Source organism: Zingiber officinale, chromosome 1B (genome assembly GCF_018446385.1).
Source record: "Zingiber officinale cultivar Zhangliang chromosome 1B, Zo_v1.1, whole genome shotgun sequence".
Classification (NCBI taxonomy): Eukaryota; Viridiplantae; Streptophyta; class Magnoliopsida; order Zingiberales; family Zingiberaceae; genus Zingiber; species Zingiber officinale.
In genome coordinates, this window is record NC_055986.1 from 168,599,995 (window position 1) to 168,619,794 (window position 19,800).

The following is a 19,800-nucleotide window of genomic DNA, read 5'->3' on the forward strand; positions in this document are numbered from 1 at the left end:
GCTTCATCTGAAGATTCTTTAGAGGAAAGAAAAATAGTGCCTAATATGGAATTGACACACAAGTTCATAATTTACCTCCTTTTTCTGTCACTCCAAGCATATGTCATAATTGAACACCCATTCAATTTCCATTCTTCTTCATTTGTCTTCAATAAACCTTTGATCCTGTCAACCTCTTTCTTCAAATACGGCTCACTCATTTCATATCTAGTAGGAGGTTTAAACCCTGACCCAAATTGACCAACCGCCTCCATCATCACCTTAAAGCTATCTCTATCGACAACATTAAAAGAAACACCAACTTCATACGCCCATCTACAGGCATATTCTTTAATCAAACTTGTTCTTTCTATGAAAAGTGCATCATTGATGCTTTGTTCCGGCGTACTCTTTGCTAAGTTCAAAGAAGTCTCGGGGTTAATGACACTTGAAAACTTATCCATAGGACCAAGGGTACGTGATGATTTCATGGTCCCAAAAGACTCTTGAAATTCATCCACATCAATGTCTTTTCGAATATTCACATCTGATCTTAAAGATTCCTCTTCAATTTTCTTGTTTCTCTTCTTCATCTTTCCCTCATTGATTGCATTTCTACACTTAGCTTGATCATCTTTTGAAGACTTTGGACATGCAGACACATTTCCCATTATGTGTGCTACATGTTCTTTTATTCTGTAAACTCCTCCAGACATAACTTTCCACACAAAATACATTTTATTTTATCCAAGTTCTTCGCATCAATTAACCTCTCATACACCCATCCAACATTGTTTGATTTTCGTTTTAGTACTTCACAATCTAGAGAAGCTTGAGAAACACTAACTGAGGTCGAACCCTCGGGAGCAGTTGAAGATGTCATAACTGCATAATAGCAGGCCAATGAAAAAGCTTATAATGAAAAATTGAAGAATTGTAACACTAACAAAAACTTCCAATGAAAAATTGTAACCGGTAACCCTCATTAATTCAGTAAGTATTATTGTATTAGCATGTCAAATCTCTTTAATCGACCAAGAAGCATCAAAGAAGAACCAAGAAGCAAGATGTTAGAAGCACCGAGAAGTATCGAAGAACCAAGAAGCATCAAAGAAGAAGCAAAAAGGAAGAAGCACCAAGAACTAGAAGCATCGAAGAACCAAGAAGAATCAAAGAAAAAGCAAGAAGGAAGAAGCACCAAGAAGTATCGAAGAACCAAGAAGCATCAAAGAAGAAGCAAGAAGGAAGAAGCACCAAGAGCTAGAAGCATCGAAGAACCAAGAAGAATCAAAGAAGAAGCAAGAAGGTAGAAGCACCAAGAAGCATCGAAGAACCAAGAAGGCAAAAGAACCAAGAAGCACCAAAGAAGAACCAAGAAGCAAGAAGGCAGAAGCACCAAGAAGCATTGAAGAACCAAGAAGCATCAAAGAAGAAGCAAGAAGGCAAGCAAGAAGAATGGAAGAATCAGTCCTCACCAGTGGTGCAGATTCTTGCTTCTTCGAGTTTGATGCAGAGAGATTAGGTCGCTAGAGAGATTCCAACGGGGTGTGGCAGAGAACGGTGGACGGGTGGACTAGAATGAACGCCGCGACGATGCGTTTGCGGTGGCAGAGAGATTCGCAGAGAGATTAGGGTGGAACCGTGGAAAGAAACATAGTAGTTTTGGGCTTTTGGGCCATAAATAATTATAGAAAAAAGGTTTTGGTCCAAAACAAAAAAAAAAATCTGTTCGGTCTAGGCGGCGCCTAGGCCGAACAGATCGCCTTTTCAGCGCCTAGGACTGTACATAAATAGTATCGCCTAGTTTGGCCGAATAGGAGGTTTTCGGTTTGGCTAGGGGCCGCCTAGGCCAAAATCTGCAACACTGGTGAACACCAACAAAACATGTTGGTAGTTACAAAACACGGACAACAATCACAAACTCAAATCAGCCATTTCACCTCATGATATAGCTATCACCAACCAGAACCATGCAAAGAAAAATAAGAAGTACTATGTTGGCTTTAAGATCCACAAACCGATAGACATAGATTTGAATTTTGCGAAAAATTCATACAACATTTGGAGCAACCCCTTGATGCTGGCTTCTATTGCGAGCTTCCCATATGAAGTAGATCATGCTTGAGATGCATAGGTATCGAGCCTTTGTTTTCTGGTTACCATCTTTATAGTTTCGCCCAAGGACTTGCTGTAATTTATCAAAGGAGTGGAAAATCAAATTAATGTCCAACCATTGCTTCACTTTGCTCCACAAACCACAAGCCATAGAGCATTCAATGAACAAGTGGTGATTTGATTCTTCTTGATGCCGGCACAATTCACATTCTTTGTTTGATTCATATTCCATTCTATCCTTGGTTCTTAGTTTACCATTTGCTAGCATCCATAAGATGAACCGATGCTTTGGCATGATCTCCGACCTCCATACTATAGAATTCCAAGCCACCTCTGAACTCCTTGGCATGAAGAATTGATAAGCTTTTGCAACTCCTTTTCCTTCACCAACAAACCAATCCATCAATGTCATGTTTGCTCTACCAATTTCATTTGAGGCTCTTAAGATCTTGTGTCAAATTTCTATAAGTCTCTTGATCAAGGGTGAGTCTGAAGCCTTGATTTCCCATGCCCAAAAATCAACCCCTTTGATATAGTGTTGATGCACCTACTTGACCCATAAGGAATCTGTTTTGGCATTGATATCCCATAATATCTTACTTAACAAAGCCTCATTCCATGCAAGAAGGTCCCTAAGTCCATAACCCCCATCTTGTTTTAATAAACAAAATTTGGACCAAGATATAGGTGGGTGCTTTGAAGACCAAACAAACATACGGCAAATTGCTTTGATCTTGTCAAGTACTCCACTAGGAATTGGAAGCATTGAGAGCCAAAAACACGCCATACCTTGAAGAACCGTACCCACTAATTCCAAACGTCTGGCGTATGATGAAGTATTCTTAGGCCAAACATTTATCCTTCTTGTGATAGCATCTAGGAGAGACCCATAATTAGCAATCCTTAGCTTTTGCGCCGCCAATGGGATACCCAAGTACCGGAAAGGAAATGAACCTTCTTGGAACCCATAAGATCAAGAAGTTGTCTCTTTGAACTTGCATCCACTCCGGCCAGATAATCTTATGTTTTTTTAGGGTTTGCCCATAGTCCCGAAATCCTTCCAAAGTGGTCTAAACATTCCACTATGTGTTGTGTAGATGATATATCTGCTCGACAAAACACATTAAATCATCCGCATAAACAAGATATGCTGCGGTGATCTTGAGGTTTCTCGATAACACTTCAATACATAAGCCGAACAACAAGGGAGAGAGGGGGTCCCCTTGCCGAAGTCCTCTTTTACCACTAAAGAAACTATATATGCCACTATTTAAAGAAATTGAATAAGATACCGTAGTGACACATTCCTTTATCCAATTGCAATATCGTTGGGGAAAACCAAAACCAACGAGTGTCGACATAAGAAAATTCCAATCCACCATATCAAAAGCTTTTTTCAAGTCTACTTTGATCATGCATATGGAGAAACCCTTTTGCGTGCATACTTTCGGAGCAATTCTTGGATCAAATATATGTTATCATCTATAAAATGCCCCTTGATGAATTCTACTTGAGCCGGATATAATAAGAAATCCAAGACCTCCAATAACCGGCCAGCAAGTATCTTCGAAATGACTTTGTAGAATACATTGCAGTAAGAAATTGTCTTTTAATCTGAAACCCCCACAGCATGGTCACCTTTTGGCACAAGTGAGATCAAAGAGTGATTCCCTTGCTTGATTTAACAACCACTTTGAAAAATTCCTGCACAATTGGAATAAGATCATTATTAACAATATCCCAAGATGAAGTAAAGAATTTCGAACCATAGCCGTTTGGACCCGGGGCTTTTCCACACCCAATATCATATAACGCAGCCTTTATGTCTTCAAGTTTAACCGGCTTGCATAAATTCTCAAATTGCCCCATGGTTAGCTTCCTTCCCATGAGCTCATTGCTGTCCAAAATTCTGCACGTCTCCTTTTGACCGAGTAAGCCATGGAAGTGGTCAACAAATTCCTCTACAACTTCACCTATACTTGTGGTTTGTTCCCCATTCCGTTTCTTGAATGTAATGATTGCATTTCTCTTGTTATTTCTTTTCATCACATCATTAAAAAAAATTTGTACCGTTGTCCGCACGCTTCAAGTAGACATTCTTTGCCCTTTGTTCATAAAATTGTCTTTCCACCTCGGCTAGTAGGTTGGCTTGCTTCCTTGTGTGATCCTACTCCATAGGAGTAGGACCACCATCTAGAATTCCTCTTTACGCCTCCTCCAACTCTTCCTTCGCCCTTCTTGCCTTATCTGAAATGTGCCCAATTTTTTTTTTGTTTAGCTCTCTCAAGCATCCTTTCAAACAGAACATCTTTGTCTTGAGAACATATTGGGCATTTCCCATTGCTGGGGTTGCCCATGAGTCCTTCACAACATTCTCAAAATCTTTATGCAATGACCACATATTGATGAATCTAAAGGCTTTATTTGGTGGTCGATCCTTGGCTAATGTGTGCACAATGGCACATGAGTGATCTGAGAGACATCCCAGTGCATAAACTCCATATACGCATCAAAATTTGCCATCAACCAAAAGGAGTTAACCAAAGCTCTATCTAGCTTGCAAAAAATGTTACCATTAGACCATGTAAAGCGACATCCAATGGACCGGAGATCCACCAAACCATAAGCTTGTGCAAAAATCTGTAAGCCCGCGAATGATTTGTAACTGGCCCTTGCTTTTCATGAATAGATAAATAAGAGTTGAAGTCTCCCATAATCATCCATGCATCGGAAATGGTACCTCTTAGATCAGTGAGTGCGTCCCATAAAGGTCTTCGTGAGACTATTGAATGCAACTCATAGACAAACGTCACTCAGAAGCCTCTATTGGAGATGCGGCATCGAACATAGCAATGCATGTAATGATCAGTAGTCATAATAACATTCATATCCACCCTTTGCAAGTCCCAAAGAAGCATTATACGACCATGGTTAGAAAAACCAAAGTTGTGTGCATGCTCCATACCTGAAAACCTTCTCCCTAGAATCAGTTCTAAAGAGTTCTTATTAAGCTTTGTCTCCAATAGTGCCATAATTTGAATATCTTTGTGTTGAAGGAGGTGTTGCACTCCTCCATGCTTTAGGGACTTGTTGAAACCCCTAATATTCCAAGCGGCTACCTTCATTGACCACCTCAGTAGGCTGCTCGTGTCCGAAGTTGTCGCCTACTCCTTGGTATCATTGTGTCACCACGTGCAGTCCCACTTGCACTTGGAGACATGGCTGATGGTAAGGATGATGTTGTGCCTCAGATGTGTTATCGATTGCCTCACTTGCTGCCATGGTGCTTTGTTCAGCCGAAGAGTTCGAAGAAGACGAACTTCCTAAGCCGGAGCATGCAGAATGGCCAGCATGGGGTGGTTGCTCCTCTGTAGTCTGTGTTGCCTCCTCTCCAATCCATGTGGGTATAGGTTACATTTCAATAGCCCCTTGGATGCCAACCCGATCAACAACTTGGACTCCAACATGGTCAACAGCTACTTGGACTTCAACGTTGTGGTCAACAACTCTTAGACGTGTTGGTCAATAGCACTTTGGACTCCAACTTGGTCAACAGCTCTTTGGACTCCAACGTTGTGGTCAATGGGTGGTTCAATAGCCACCGTAATCGGACTGTGAAGTTCCACTATTGCTAATTCATTATGCACTATTGGAATTCCAACATTTGTGTGTTGATGTGTTTGTCTCCATTATTGCCGAGTACGGTCCTTAATCCTCGTCCTTCCTTGACTCCTCACTGATTGTGATCTTTGTCTTCCAGGCCTTGGCCATTCCTATCATTTTACATATTCTGTGCCGGCCGGTTGTGTTGCTGTTCAGACGGGCCAACACCTCCGTGGCAAGTCTCCGATTGGTGGCCAACCTTCTTATAGATTTGACAAAAATCTAGCACCATTTCATTGATAACATATAGATCTACTTGTACTCCAGTGGGCAAAGCAATAGACACCTCGTGAACTCTTTCCCCTAAGGTTGGAATCTCCACTCAGAGTTGCGCATACTCCAAGTGTTCTCTTGTTCGTGTTAGATTGTCGGTGTACAGCGGCTTTCCTACTTTTGATCCAATCATGCTTAATACTTTTTGAGTCCAACAATCTGGTGGTAGGTCATGAATTTGGATCCAAGCAGGGACAAGTCTTTCATCTTCATTGAAAAGAAAACATCTTGGCATGATTTTCAAAAAGATTGGAATTCCGAAGACAAAGTAGGGTCCTCCTTGCAAGACTTTGCTGATCTTCCTCCGTGTCAAAACGGAATACCACCCAACCACTTTTATACAAGAAAAATTTATGAGGAATCCTCCAATGAGCACCTATAATTTTGACCTCATCTACGCCTAGATGTCGTCCTATGCAGCAACCAACTAGACTGAAACCCATCGGGTCCTCCATGCCATCAATGCCATCATAGTCAAAGGATATTCTTTCTCCTTTGGCTTCATATTGATCAAGTGACATAGCAAGCTTTGTCTTCCTGTTGTCTTTGAAAAGATCTGCCCAAGACTTCATTTGTGGTGGATGATTCCCCTGCCCACCAGCAGCTGCCGTTCCGTTAGCTTCAGCTTGACAGTTGTACACAGCCAGAGTTGGTTGATTTCTCACTTGAACCTCCTCCTCCACCACCGGTGGCTGATTTGCTTCAACTTGTGCCTGATCTTGAAGGGAGGTTCAGGTGACCCATGTGGGAAGTTAGCCACATTAGCTGCATTGTCCACCTCATCTTGGTGTTCCAAGTCAATGTGCTCGTGTCCAACCACGTTGGAGGCTTGGTCCGCTACCTCAGCATGATTTGGCGTGTCCCCATCACAACCATGATTGAATCCATTTTCTGTCAAGTGTGTTGCAGCCTCCACTTTGGCAAATCTAGATTCTTCAAATGATAGCATGTGGGCCCTTGGTGAGACTCAAACAATGAACAAAATTTCGTTCCGTGCCGGGCGGAACGGGCGAAACTTACCGTTCCGCCCACGCACCGAAACCGGCACCGGACGAGCGACGGTTTCGTCGCGTCGTGCGTGGTGCGTCACGCGCCAGGAGGAGTCGGGAACAGCATCGCCAGAAGCTTTCGGCGTCGCCGGAAGCTTCGCGGCGCCTGAAGCGTGTCGCAGGTGCAGGAGGCGTCGCGACGCGACGTCTCTGGCGACGCCGAAAACTTCACTGACAGTTCTGGCGCCGCTGGAATCTTCGTCGGACTCCTCTGGCGCCGCTGGAGGTGTCGCCGGACACCTCCGGCGCCGTCGGAGGCGTCGCGGGCGAGTCGCGGGCGCTGGGTCGCGGGAGCAGGCGCGGGTCGCGGGCACAGCACTGTGCAAAATTATAATTTAAATAAATTAAACAATTCCTATTTAATTGAGATATTTTAAAGAGACTTTCATGAACCCTAATTAAATTATCCCAACAAAATATAAAAATTCAAAAAATTCAAAAAAAAATTTATATATAAAATATAAAATATAAAAAAATATATTTAAAATTTTAAAAAAATAATCAATTTTATTAAATAATATTCTGAAATTATTTTTACTATTTTAAAATTTTTAAAAATTCTTTAAAATTCTAAAAAAAATAATTTTTATAAAAATTCTATTAAATCAAATTTATATTCTTATATATATTTTTTAATTATTTTATATTTTTTGCTGATTTAATGTTTAAGTAAAATTACGGAAACTGTATCGGCACGGCACGATACGATACCGAAACCTCGGCACGGGTCGAAATTTTAAACCTTGGACTCAAAGGAGAATATTTAAGGGGTTTTTTCATTCTTTCCCATCTTGATGTTACCACGTGGGCATTCAAAGTAAGAATAGCAAAACCAAAGTCAATCCAAATCGAATGAAAGAGTAACGTGTAACCATCAATTTGGAAGCACCATCCAAGCAAAATGTACCACCAAAGACTTCCAATTAAGCACCTCTCTAATTAAAGCCAATATCTTTTGAATTAATGCCCATTAATGTTGAATAATTGTTGTAAGGTTGCGTACAATGGATCATTCCCCGGGACCCCGCATGGCGAGAACTTTGTGCACCGGGCTGCCCTTTTTTTAATGTTAAATAATTGCTCCAAGAAATTCCTTCTATGGAACCTGCCGGCCCTAATTTTCATAGAATTTGAAAAACTTCGGCACACCTCCGGTGATGTGTGAAGCAATGGGAATTTGATCGATCAGAGACCTTCCTCCAGGCACCAGTACAGAGGAGAAGTAGGGGAAGGAAGAAACCCAAGGAAACAAGGAGAGAGATGAACTGTATCACCGGTGAGAAGACAACCCCATGCCGGAGAAGAACACTCCGATATAGCCAGTGGGATATCCTCTATACACCCTCCAAATCCACCCAAGAACCACTAGAGAGAGACCATCTACCACAAGTGGACGACTGCCACTAAAAAGAAGAGGAGACCGGGGAAGAGCCTTCCAAAGTTGCTGGAGAAAAAGAGACACTCATCTCAAACTTCACATTGAGATGTTTGTATTTGCTGTGACTGTTTGAGATGGGTGAGTTCTCTATGACAAGCTCACAAACTTGACATTGCCTGCGGAATATGCTCATATCCATAACGAAACCTGTCTACCACTATTTAACTTTTTATTATGATTCTAGATTTGTTTCACCATCACTGAATTATTTGTGATCATTGCATTGTGCTTTCCCCATGTCTATCAAGTTAGTCGCATCACTTTAGCTATCTTTCATGTCTTCATCCTTGTTCTGTAGGGTGCATTACCCCATAATAGTATAAGTTAGTGGTAGAGGTGGAAAATGGGCCAGGCCGCAAACGGGCATCTGTGTGGCCCAAACCAGAGGCTTGCTCTGGTCAGGCACTGACCCTGCTGCCTGTGAGCCAGTTGGACATGGCCTGGCATGAACCCATGCCCAACCCAGCTGGCCTGGCTCGGGCAAGGATACTCCATTTCTTCAATCTGCCCATGCAGATATTACTCAACTTCAACACAACCAAATTTTGCCCCCTCTGGTACTGCAAGGCTTCCTTTATCAACATACACAAGGATATCAGTATTTCACTTAGAATGGGGTCTTATCCTTTTCTGGTTCCATGATTATAACTCTATGGAAACAATTAAATGCTTGTGACTCGTTCCCTCTTACGTTTGATTCTATGATCATAACCTTATACTGCATTAGTATACCAACTGTTGCTTGACTGGAAAGGAACGAAAGGGAAACTGACAGAGGCATGTGCATAGTGAAGTGTGAAGATTTTGTTTATCTGTTGAGAATTAAAAATATAGTAGAGCGGTAAGCTGTGTTCATTACCAGTTTCTTTTGTTATGCAAAGAGCAGGCTCAAGATAGTTTTACAGCTAACGGAATGAAGGTGGCAAGTCATGGTGGATACCAAAATGTTTTATGAGTATTCTGGTGATATTGGACTCTGTGTATCAAGTCCCTAAACAATTCTTAACATATTATTTCTGAAGTTTATGCTCTAAATTTCAGGATGCAAAACTTGATATGATACATTGGTATAGAACACTAAATCAGATGATATGTTTACTAGAATTTGCAAAATGGGCACATGCTTAAATTCTTGAGCGATGGTTGAGCAGATACTGATTTTACACATTTTGTAGTTTTTGTTCTTTTCATTTGTGGTTTCTATGTAAGCCAACTTGGTAACAACGTATTCAGGTTTCATCTTCTTTGTCCTAATTCTTCTAACCGTTTTATACGTATTTTTCAGGGGAAAGATGTTATTCTACATGCCATAGCTTCACTATGTTCATCTTGTCATGAAACAATATCTCTTGAAGACCCGACCATGCCTTCTTTGGTTTTAGAGGCAATGATGTCTGCTTGCTCAAAGAAAAACAAAATTTACCGTGATGCAGCATTCTCTTGCCTTCAGCAGGTAAAATAATATTGTGCCTTGCTGGCTTTAGCAACTTTAAATATCAATTTTGGATTATCTTATGTATGAATGCACAGAAATGGATAACCAATGCGAATTATTCTAACTGTATAATCCCCTCAGTCTTACCTACAGATTGAAGACATTCTCTTGTTTTGCATTTCAAAAAATTAAAATACTTTGCAGATTGAGACCCGCAAGAAATGGTTATGTGAGGTCATACTTTGATGGAATAGTGTGAAGTAAATGATTGATATGACGAATTGATTCTCATTGTGTTTGAGAATAGTTTAGTCTGCAATTTTCTTCTCTTTTTACTTCACAAGTACAGTTATGTAATGCATTGTAGGAACATCAAGATTTAGGATAGTTATTCATGTGAAACACAGAAAAGGTGTTGCTAATTTTTTTTTTCTTTATTGATAAGTGCCAGAGAAGTATTCCCATGCAACCAGTATATTACCGTTGATATTTTCTGTACATTTACTAGTTTGAATGAGTAGTTAATTTATTGCTTATAATTTTGTGAAAGAACAATTTCCTGTCAATGCTATTTGTATTTTTCTTGTACAATAATTATTCATCATCTCAAAGGTTTGTATTTGCATGGTTGTGAGTCCGCCTTTGTATTTGCATTTTCAAATCATATCAATATCAGGAGCTGCAATGTCTGAAGCTTGCAGATTATTCACGAACTCCCATCTCCTGCATCTGCTGAAATTAAATATTCATATTCCTATCTGATTTTTCTAAGGAAAAACATTGAATCTAGACATTATCGTCATTGTTGAGAAAATTAACTTCCCTATATCTAATTGCAGTTTCTCTAAATTTTTAGGTTGTGAAGGAATTCAACGACCCTGAGTTTTTCACCAGTGTATTTCCTATGCTCTATGATGTTTGTAAACAGGCTATTGCCTCCAAGACCATGAATACTAGTTCCATCAGCTTAGTTACTGAGACAGGTAACCTCCAAGTCTATTTTCTAGTAATCAATTGATAGCAGGTAATGTTCGTGAAGAATCTAACTTGTAACCACATTCCAAATCACGGAATTAGATACCGAGCCATGCCGGTTAGCATGGGTGGAATTACCATTCTGCCTACCAAACCAGCATCGGCACGAGCGCATCGGCCTCACCCGACTGTGAGGCTGACCGACAACATGGGATTTTTTTTTATTCTTTCCTTTCTTTTATTTATTTTTTTTAATATATTTTTTGCAATTAATTCCTTCCGTCCCCATTCCCTTCTCCATTTTTCCCTCTAGTAAACAAAGACTAAGTATCTCTTTAAAGATGTTGGAAACAGATTATCTGGAAAAATAGAAAAAAGAATTAATATATTTATATTTTAAAAAATAATGAAATTTTATCGGCACAATATGATACGGTACCAAAACTGTATCATTTGAATCATAAACTGAAATTCTGGCACAACTCAAAATTTTAAACCTTGTTCTAAATTCAACCAGGAAATATTTGAAGGAGTTGTGATATGCTCAAGGAAAAAACTCAAGGAAAAGCTCAAGGATAGACACATATATTCATGGCCCACCATTTCATTTTTTGTAGGCCACATCACTTTATGTGTCTATCTTTGAGTTTTTCCTTGAGATTTTTTCTTTGAGCAAATCATTTCTCTATTTGAAGTTCATCCAAGGAGAATGTTCATACCTATTACTGCAGAAATGTAGGTCTGATAGCATATCATTTTTTTGGCTATTAGTTTAAAATTTTATTTTAATAATTGTAGAATTTGGGAAGGAAAATATTGTATTGTATTATAATAAAGGAATAATTACATGTATGCATAGGACTCAATATCGAAACCCTAAAACATAAAAAAACCAATGTGTGACTAAACTCATTACTCCAATCACTCTAATAACTAACAATAATAAATTTCCAAAAAAATTATGTTTCTAAATATAACCACTGAACTGCTTTTATTCCTAGCATGGTTTGTTAATGTGGGATGCTAATATACAAAAGTATATGAGCTATATATAACTAAACAATTATTGTCATCTCAATTATGTTATTGTGACTTCATGGAATCCATACATGGATTCCATGCAGTATGCGGTTTTCTTACAAATCTAGATGTGGCATTACATGCATTACCACACATGCATTAGCATAACTATACACTCTGGTTTCTTAATGTTAGCTGGAAACATGTAGATATCATGTGAACTCGAGGTGAGTTAACCCATTATTGTCAACTGCAATCATGGTTACATGACTCCCTTGCTATTGGGAGCCATAAGTGTGCTCATAAATTATTCTAGTGTTTTACACATTGCTGTATTTTAATTATGATATATTGTTCTTCTGATTTGCTTACAAATGTAATCACTGTTATATCCATCATCTCATGGTTAAATAAGTTCAACTTCTATCCATTTTTGCGCCTTACTGTACCTTAGGATTTTTCGTCAATATTTAACTTTTTACTTGTGGTAGTTGACATGTAAAAAGAGAAGTGAAGTACTCAAAGATTGTTACCTGATTCAATGAATTTACCTCTAATTAAAGCAGTTCATGAAAGCATACTAATTGGAGACATGAAGTCATGAGAAACATATGTCATGTGATTAGTACAATGTGATTAGTACAATGCCTTCTACTCTGTCGAAGCAGAATGGTCAGAAACTGTGGGAGCTAGATCTGGAATAGTTCAATACTTGGCTTAGGAGATGATAAGAAAGGAACACCCCAAGTGTCTCTAGTTGGAGCAATTTAAGGACGACACAGGAGCTTGTTTAGAGGCTGATTCAGTTTCTTACAGAGATACATGATAGCACGACAAGTGGCAATGATGTATGGTGCAGGAAGAACTTCTGAAACAGGACTAGAAGTCACAGACATACAAAAGAGAAAAAAAAAATGGGTAGACTCAGAATGTAGCGTCGACTGATATAAACAGAGTAACTCTAAGACTTGCATCTATCCTTTTTGAGATCTTGAGTATCCAAGGAATACATTTTAATAGACCAAATTGAAAAGCTCAAGCGCAAGAGTCTCTTAAAGCACCACAACTGATTGGGTTTCTGATTTTATAATTGTTAAATTTTACTTAATCAAGTTGTTCCTCTAAGTGTCGTGAAATTATTTTAGTTATTATGAAAAATCGTGCAGCTCAAGTTTACCTGTGAATTTTTTTCCCACAGGAGAAGATAAAATGGAAGAAACTTCAGTATCTCTCAATGAGGTTTTAGATTGTGTTGCATCTTGTATCCATGTAGCTCGCCTCCAGGATATTTTGAAGAATAGTACAAATTTGATTGAAGTGTTATCAATTTCTTTATCTCCTGGTTTAAATTGGTCAGGTACCTTCATATTTTGATATATGAAACCATGTTGATTCATCCAAAAGCATCTCTTAAAATTTTGATAAGTACTTCCGTTGCATTTTTGGTTTGCAGTCAAAATGTCTGTTTTCACTTCAATTAAAGAGTTGTGTTCAAAGCTTGATCATGTTTCTCACGGCATTCCTATTTCTTCCAACAATTCAACTCCATTTATTTTTGAGGTAACCTCTCCCCAGGTTTAGCAGTTGCAGTTTCTGAACTGTTTTATTTAATCTCATATTGGTTTTCTTTTACACCAGTTATTTCATTCTGTGGCACCAAAAGTTGTTGAATGTATTCATGTGGTGAAGATTTCTCAGGTATTTGTTTCCCCTCCTCCCCAACTATTGTTTGTCCTAAATGGTTTCTGCTAGGATCTGTAGATGAAAGAAATTTGTAAAGTCAAGAAGCAAATGGTAAGTAAAACATGTAAGCTCGCATCATCCCTGCACCCATCGCCAACTAGAATTTCTAGTTCTGTCGTTACTTCTGTCCAACATGGTCTAGCCATTCCTTTTTATTATTGCCATATTTTTTTTTAATATGGCTTTTTTCCATCTTGCTCTTGATTGCCATATTTGAGTTCTAATTATTCTCTGATATATTTGCAATTTTTGAGATTGATGTTGTAGTAGTTTTCAATGTGTAACTAGCAACAAAATGGGTGAATAGGCATCCTTTTGTCACAGATCTCCAGGAAAACATATAAATTTAGTATGGAAAGCATTAATAAGCAATTATTGATTAACAAGAAGAATGCTCTTTTGACATTTCTCTCGGTTTCTGTATTTTTTTTTTCCTTTTTGTAAATTACTTTGTTAGTAAAGAAAGAGAAGGGATGTCAAATAACTAAATAACCGGATTTCATACCATGGGTCTCTGGAATGTTTAGGTAGGGGTTTTCTTACTTGAAAGAAGGAGAGCCCTAGCGCAACGGTAAAGTTGTTGTCATGTGACCAAAAGGTCACAGGTTCGAATTCTGGAAATAACCTCTTGCAAAAAATAGGGTAAGGCTGCGTACAATGGATCCTTCTCCGGGACTCCGCATGGCGGAAGCTTCGTACACCGGGCTGCCCTTTTTATGAATTATTTGAAAATTTAAATATTATGGCACAAAACAATCTGAAAACATGGTAGGTGTACACTCTGTCAACAACCTAGTTTCCCTCTCAAGTTGCAATGATATTAGAACAGGCCAGCATGAATCAGCATCTATACAAGACGAGCTTTATTTTTAGCCAAGGCCACTGTGTCAAAGTGGTAGGTATCTGTATCCAGAAACAGCTAGTCAACTAAAACTAACCGTATCAACAGACCATAGCTATCGTATGTAGTATCAACTAACTGCCCATGCATCAATTATACGCTGATTCTTCAAGATTGAGGGCATTATTCAATTGCTTGAAATGTACATAGGTGTAGCAAAGAGACAATAGAAAGAGCCCAAGCTATTATGAAGATAGATGTTAGGATAAAAATAGTATTTTTAAAAAGTCAAGGCTCATTCGCATCCCTAATTGCCATATTCTATTTTGATGACAATGACCTTTTTTTATTTGATCATGCTGTTTTTCAGGTACATGTCGCTGCTTCAGAGTGTTTATTGCAGATGATTGAACTCTATAGGGATACTCCCCCACATAATGAAGATATCCATTTCCTAGCTGAGCTTTCTCATTTGTGTGAAATTGAGAAGAGTGCACAAGCAAAGACATTGCTCAGACAATGCATCACAATTCTGGAAGATATCAAGTGCAGGACTACTTCCCCTACAAACAAAACATCATGAGAAGAATGTAAATTATTTTCCATGCCGTCAGAGACAAACACGTCTATTATTGCTCGTTAGCTGCCATTCTGCCAAGAATATAGCTGATCTGCTATGCTGGGATGTGCTTGCTCATCTTTTTACCCTGGAGGAAGATATATTTGGTTGCGTTATCACATTTAGTTGTTAGGTTACTTTAAATCAATGTATTATTATTCTATAAACCAAGTCATTACTATGACAGGCTTCTTTAGGTGCTTTCTTTCCTTAGCTCCTTAGAAAGCCAAATCTTTATTTAAGATATATATTCATTCGGCAGTTTAAAATTAAACCGTTTAAATGAGGATGTGCTGTCCAAAATATCTAAACATACAGTTTAAAGTGAGACTCATAATAATCTGTAAATTCAACTTAAGTTTCTTTTGAACGGGAGGTTATATTTATCAGATACGGATAAGTAAAAAAAATGACATTGATCTGAAATAGAAAATCCAAACTGTAGATGTGTTCTCGGAGGTATAATACGTTACTGCATATTTGGGTCGGATTAAATTAATATATAAATACGTAAAAATATAAAATATTTGCTATATAATTGGTTTTTGGCATAAACATGCTACCTAGTTAAGGTAGCAAAGAGGATTAAAATAATAACAAATGATTATATTGATTGTATATATATATATATATACAGAACAGATCCGCTGCGGACCTGTTCGTGCGGAATGCTGCGGACCTGCCCTCGTGGCAGGTTCGCGTCAATCTTATAAGTTTTTATTAATTTTTTTATACCAGCTCCCAACCCTAATTTACGCAGCGGACTTCTGCTTCGTCTCTCGCCGCTTCATCCTTCGTCGCGACGCACCTGCCGAGCGCTCCTTCCTCCTAAACAGAGTCGAGTCCACCTTCCTCCTTCGCACCTGCCGTCTCTCGCCGCAGAGGAAGCTACGAGTCCTTCGCACGAAGTCGTCGCAACGCACTTGTTGAAGAGGAAGCTAGGGTTTTCCCACGTCGCGACGCACTTGTTGAAGAGGAAGCTCCGAGTCCTCCGCTTCATCCTTCGTCGCGACACACCCGTCGAAGAGGAAGCTACGGTTTTCCCACGTCATCGCCGTCTTTTAAGCAAGACTGGTATATATATATATATATATATATATATATATATATATATATATATATCAACTCCTTCAGTGCAGCATCGTCTTGCCGAGCTTGCCTATCGCCATTCGTATGTAGTGTTTCTCCATGTACGTACCCTAAACATCTTGTCACTCCATCTAAATGTTACAATTCCATAGCAGATACAACATTATGACGGTTACGGTTTCATGTTGTAGCAACTATGATTACATAGTTGCTACAAAACTCTTGGACCATGTTGTAGTACTTTAACTATTATAACATGCTTAGACCAAATCAACACATTGTAACAACTACATAATCATAATTGCTATAATGTGCTTAGACTAGAACGTTGTAGTCTAATCACGTTGTAGCAATTACGGTTCTGTAGTTGCTGCTACAATGTAGTGGCTGCTACAACATGGTAGGATCACCATATTATAGTAGCTACGAAAAAAAACTGCTATAATGTTTTGGTTAGCATGTCCATTTATAATATTATTAGAGAAAATTATTTTGAGAAGAATTATTGGAATGCTTTAGATTTTAAATTTTTTAAATTACAATACTTAAACAATATCTTTAATTTTTGACAACGTGCACAATATATCTAAGATAAATATATTTGAGTTTCCTATTGTCATGTATTATTTAAAGCGGATTGGTAAACTAGAGTAGAACCTCTACTATTCTTAACAAACTTGAATCTGTATTGCAACTAGTTGAGAACTTTAGATAATTAAACAATATAACATTTCCCATGGAAGAAAATAGCGACGAGAGGCAACTACATTCTCCAAGTTGTATATGATTGAAAGTTAAAAATTAAGATGAAATTCTCATCGATAGAGGATATATTTTCGTTCTATAACCAATATACACAAGAAGTAGAATTTAGCGCAAGGATAAACAATAGCAAAAAAAAATAAGAGAACAAATGAAATTATGTGGAAAATATTTATATGTTTTAAAGAAGGACATACAAATCAAATGCGGTGGAATAAGCATGCAAAAATGATCAACCAACAAATGTTAGAGCACATGGCGAAATTAGAATTGTTGTATGTAAAATATTTCACTTGTCAAGAAACAAATTAGACTTAATTGGGTTGTCACTAATTTTATGGAAAGTCATAATCATCATTCATCCACTCTCAACTCTTTCAAAAGTATATTTGCTACGCTCATATCCTAATATTTGACAGTAAAGAAAACTTGCTCAATAATTTTCAGAGGTCTGTGAACTTGTCAACAAATGTGATTATTATAGATAAAGTATGGAAAGTCTGACCAAGTAGATTGCATCGAAAGATATATTAGAAATTTTAAGAAAAAACTCATAGATGAACAAAAGGATATCGATGTTGAAATATTAATCGAGTTATTTGCATCTGAGACAAGAAAAAATTAATTTTTTTAATTATGCTAATAATTTAGATAACAAATTTAATAGGTATTTTTAGACGGACATTATCTAGGACAATATACAATATCTTTGGTGATTAATTGTATCTAGGACGCTAAGTTTTACCAGAGTTATATATATATATATAGAGAGAGAGAGAGAGAAATTTTAGCCTGCGGTGTGATTCTTACGATTTTGCTGCGGTACTTGCCACGTCAGCGAGAAAACACAAAAAAAAATCAACGCTTCTCTCCTCTTTCTCTCCTCTGATCGGCCTGGACCGATCAGGCTCCCACCTGATCGGTCTGGGCCTCTCCTGATCGGTCTCGGGGACCGATCAGGGCCTGATCGGTCCAGACCGATCAGAGGAGAGAAAGAGGAGAGAAGCGTTGATTTTTTTTTGTTTTCTCGCTGACGTGGCAAGTGAATAGGAAATTACCAAATGAAAACATGAATCGAATAACAATTCCTTAAGAAATACAATCCCTCCTATGTAAAAAAAGACCGCTTGATTACTATCAATACTGTTGGTGCAATTTCCAGCGGGTCAAGGTTGACCTAGTTGCCCAAGCGTAAACCTTGGTCATGGTTTCGATGTTTGACAATACAGAAAGACATGAAGACATGGACAATGCAGGTGCAGTTGTCCATGCGGAGAGATACTGATCAGGGTCTGATCAGGTTGAATGAAGAAGAGTTAAGTAGGTCAAGATTGACCGGATACTTGACTGGGAAGTCCTAACTGGGATGTTTGGCAGTGCGAAAAGTCCTGGTGAGTGAAGCCAGGCAGTTCGGAAAGTCTTGGTGAGTGAAGCCAGGCAGTCAGGAAATCCTGGTGAGTGAAGGCAGGTGAAAATCCTAGTGAGTGAAGCTAGGTGAAAGTGAAAGTCCTGGTGAGTGAAGCCAGGCAATTGGAGAAAGTCCTGGTGAGTGAAGTCAGGCAGTGGGAAAGTCCTGGTGAGTGAAGCCAAGCAGTTGGAAAGTCCTGGTGAGTGAAGCCGGGCAGATTGGAAATCCTGGTGAGTGAAGCCAGGTGAAAACCCTAGTGAGTGAAGCTAGGTGAAAGTCCTGGTGAGTGAAGCCGGGCAAGGGAAAATCCAGATGGATCAAGGGTGATCGGACATCTGGTGTTGAGAAGGTCAAGTAGGTCAAGAGAGTGACCAGATACTTGACACGAAGAGAAAAGTCCAAGTGGGTCAAAGGGATTGACCGGACACTTGGTGGGGAGTCTTAGCAGGTCAAGGGAGTGACCGGATGCTAAGCATGATGTACCAATAGGTCAAGGTTGACCGGATATTGGTTTGGACTTGGTTTGGGCAAAAACCAAGACCTGGATCGGTCTAATGACTGATCCAGTGATGCTGTCTTTTCTTGATCGGTCTGGAGACCGATCAGAAAGCGATCAGTGCCTCTGTGAGCTTACTGATCGGTCTGGGGACCGATCAGCATGAAGCCTGATCGATCCCCGGGACCGATCAGGGTACGCACAGAGACTTCTGTGAAGTGTGCTAATCGGTCTGGGGACCGATCAGCATAGAGCCTGATCGGTCCCCACGACCGATCAGTTCAGCCCCAGACCGATCAGGGTGATGCCTGATCGGTCTGGCACTAGCCGTTGGCTCACAACGGCTAGTCTTCTGTCTTCTCTTCTTCGCAGGCGGATGCAGGTATAAGTGGGCTGAGGGGTTCTACAGTGCAGTAATGCTCTCACTCTTCTTCTGGTCCGAAGCTTCTGCTTTTTCACTGCTGTGCTCTTGAGCTTTGCTGAGCTCCGAAGCTTCGTGTGAGCTTCTTCGACTGAGTTGCGTGCTGGCACTCGTCCGTGAAGTTGGTGCTTCATCCGGGACTTCAGTCGACGAGAAGGCAAGCGAGTATTTGTACATTCATTGTGTATTTTGTTCTTGCTCTTCTTTGTATTTCCATATTGCTGTTGCAAGCTATTGTGGTGAGGTTTCTCCACCCACAAGGAGTATATATTAGCCGGTTCTCCGGGGACTCATCCACCGACGGATTGATAGGCTTCGTCCACCTTACGGACACGCCGAGGAGTAGGAGTGTATCTCCGAACCTCGTTACATCGACGCGTGTTGAGGTTTGTTTTCTTCCTTTTCGTTTCTACGGTTTTATTCCCGCTGCGCTAACCCTAATCGTAGGAAGAAACGCAAAGATTTGGGGTCGGC

At 39.4% G+C, this 19,800-nt stretch overlaps 1 protein-coding gene across 2 annotated transcripts in view; it reads left to right on the forward strand.

Annotated features, from left to right (window-relative positions):
• The window catches only part of LOC121990806 (proteasome adapter and scaffold protein ECM29-like), a 51,173-nt gene extending 35,749 nt beyond the window's left edge, over positions 1-15,424 (forward strand). For both annotated transcript variants that reach the window (XM_042544874.1, XM_042544880.1), the window contains 6 exons: positions 9,803-9,970; positions 10,809-10,935; positions 13,146-13,304; positions 13,401-13,507; positions 13,586-13,645; positions 14,902-15,424. In XM_042544874.1, the coding sequence (XP_042400808.1) occupies positions 9,803-9,970; positions 10,809-10,935; positions 13,146-13,304; positions 13,401-13,507; positions 13,586-13,645; positions 14,902-15,114 (834 nt within the window). In that variant the 3' untranslated portion in view covers positions 15,115-15,424. The remainder of the gene's footprint in view (positions 1-9,802; positions 9,971-10,808; positions 10,936-13,145; positions 13,305-13,400; positions 13,508-13,585; positions 13,646-14,901) is intronic.
• Positions 15,425-19,800: the final 4,376 nt, after the last annotated feature.